The sequence below is a fragment of the Fonticula alba genome (assembly GCF_000388065.1).
Source record: "Fonticula alba strain ATCC 38817 unplaced genomic scaffold supercont2.2, whole genome shotgun sequence".
Classification (NCBI taxonomy): Eukaryota; order Rotosphaerida; family Fonticulaceae; genus Fonticula; species Fonticula alba.
This window is the reverse complement of record NW_009242972.1, coordinates 1479310-1481527: the sequence shown is the minus strand read 5'-3', so window position 1 is coordinate 1481527 and position 2218 is coordinate 1479310. Positions and strand designations below refer to the sequence as shown.

Sequence of the window (2218 nt, the reverse complement as noted above, 5' to 3'; positions counted from 1 at the left end):
CTCGCGCCCCGCGGCCAGCACGTTCGGCCCATTCCTATTACTCATTCCCGCGCGCCGGTGCCGTGCTGCGGAGACTTCGGGGCGCAGGAGGAGGCCCGGCGGGGGCCGAGGGGGGAATGAAGGCCCCCCCTGCCTCGCTCTTTTTTTCTTTCTCCCCGCGCGCCGGAGGCGCACCCCTCCGGGCGCCGGGGGGGGGGGGGGGGGGGGGGGGGGGCGCCGCCCAGAAAGGGGCAGAGTGGGCAGGGGGGACACGGAGGGCGGAGACGACGGCCGGGCCGGCGAGCGTGTGTGCGCGGGGGAAAGAGCTCTCCCCTGGGGCTCGGCATCCATCGTCTCCCGCTCGCGCCGGGGGCTGCCCCCAGAGCAAGCCCGGGGGTGGTGGTGGTGGTGGTGGTGGTGGTGGTGGTGGTGGTGGTGGTGGTGGTGGTGGTGGAAGACACACAGACTGAAGTCACGCCTGCTGCCAGGCGCCCCCCCTGCCCTACCGGGGGGTGCCCACCATACTCTCGCCCATCCCCGTTTCTCAACACGTACCTTTTGCGCCCTTCCCCCTTCCTCCCCCCGCCTCCCTCCTTCCTCCCCCCTCCTCCCTCCTCCCTCCTCTAACACGCGCCCCTCTCTGATCGCACCGGGTCGCCACCGCCGTCGTTTGTGCGCACGCGCACCTCCCCTTCGCGCGCCATAGCCGGGGCAGAGTTTTCTCGTTTTCGGACCTCTTGCATTCTCTCTTCCGCACTTCCCCCCCTTTCGTGCTTTCTCTCTCTATCTCTCTCCCCCTCTCTTGCTCTTTCGCGCACCCCCGGCCGCGCCTGCTCCCCCTCCCTCGAGCTGCCGGGCCAACCGGCGCGACCCCCACCCCCCCCTCTCCCACCTCCCCCCCACCGCACCCGGAGATCATGGCCACGCTCCAGCTCCCCGGCACGAGCCGGCGCTTCGCCGGCCAGAACAAGGTCCACCGCCAGTGGAGTGAGGGCGTCCAGCGGGTGACCTTCACCCGCTGGGTGAACTTCCGCATTTCCGCGGCGCCGGCCGCCACCGCGCCGGCCGCCGACGGGGCGGATGACGATGTCTCCCCCGAGCTGGCCCCCTTTGATGACATTGTCGTCGCGCTGCAGGTCCGCCTCCCCCCCCCCTTTTATCACCAGGGCCAGAGGGCATGGGCGGGCCGGGGTTCACTTCGCTGCCATCGCCGACCGCCAGCCATCCGAGGCATGGTCGGGCCTGTGCTCTAACTCTCTATGTCACCCGTTATCTTGCGCCCCCCCCTCCCCTCCGGTCGCCTCCTCCTCTGCACGCGCGCACGCACACACACACACACACACACACACACAGGATGGTACCACCCTCCTCCGGATCATGGAGCCGATCATGGGCGAGCCGATGCCGCGCCCGGACAAGGGTCATATGCGCTTCATCCACACGGGCAACGTGGAGAAGGGCATCCACTTCCTGACGTACGCGCGCGCGGGCGTTCGCCCCCCCTCTCCCCTCTCTCCCCGACGTGCCCCCCCCCCCCCCCCTTGGGCCCGGTGCTGACCCGCCTGCATCCCTGATCTCGGTCTGCTCCTTTTCCATTCGGCCGCCCCCCCCCACCCCCGTGCCTCCGCTCCCCCGGCGCGCAGGACCAAGGGCAAGTGCGAGGGCATCACGCCGGATGACATTGTCAATGGCAATGCCTCGGTCACCATGGACCTCGTGTGGAACATCGTCCTCCGGTCCACGGTGGACGGGATCACCTTCGGTGATCACACCGGCAAGGAGGCCCTCCTTTCGTGGGTCCGGGACAAGGTGTCGGCCTTCGGCCTGTCAGGCGTGCGCTCCTCCCCTACCTTTGGTGGCCCTGCATGCGGGCCAGCCCCCTCCCCCCCCCTGCTCCTGCATACTGACAGTTTCGACCTTTCCCCGGACCTCGGCGTAGCTCGTGGAGAACTTCTTCAAGAGCTTCAATGACGGGCACCTGCTCGCGGCCCTTCTGGACACCTATCGCCCGGATCTCATCAGCTACGAGTCCAGCAAGTCCATGACTTCGGTGCGCTGGCGGTTGTCTCGCTCTCCTTCCGTTGCCATCTCCGTGCTGTCGCGCGAGTATTCTCTCTTTTCTCCCCTCTCTTTTCTCCCCTCTCTTTTCTCCCTCTTCTCTTTTCTCCCCTCTCTTTTCTCCCCTCTCTTTTCTCCCTCTTCTCTTTTCTCCCTCTTCTCTTTTCTCCCCTCCCCCTCC

At 67.7% G+C, this 2218-nt stretch overlaps 1 protein-coding gene across 1 annotated transcript in view; it reads left to right on the top strand.

The window, feature by feature from the left end:
• Positions 1-896: 896 nt before the first annotated feature.
• H696_01344 (hypothetical protein) overlaps positions 897-2218 on the top strand; it is a gene marked incomplete at both ends in the record, with an annotated part of 19090 nt that continues 17768 nt past the window's right edge. The window contains 4 exons of the mRNA XM_009495238.1: positions 897-1115; positions 1333-1454; positions 1623-1812; positions 1919-2029. Coding sequence (XP_009493513.1) covers positions 897-1115; positions 1333-1454; positions 1623-1812; positions 1919-2029 — 642 coding nt within the window. The remainder of the gene's footprint in view (positions 1116-1332; positions 1455-1622; positions 1813-1918; positions 2030-2218) is intronic.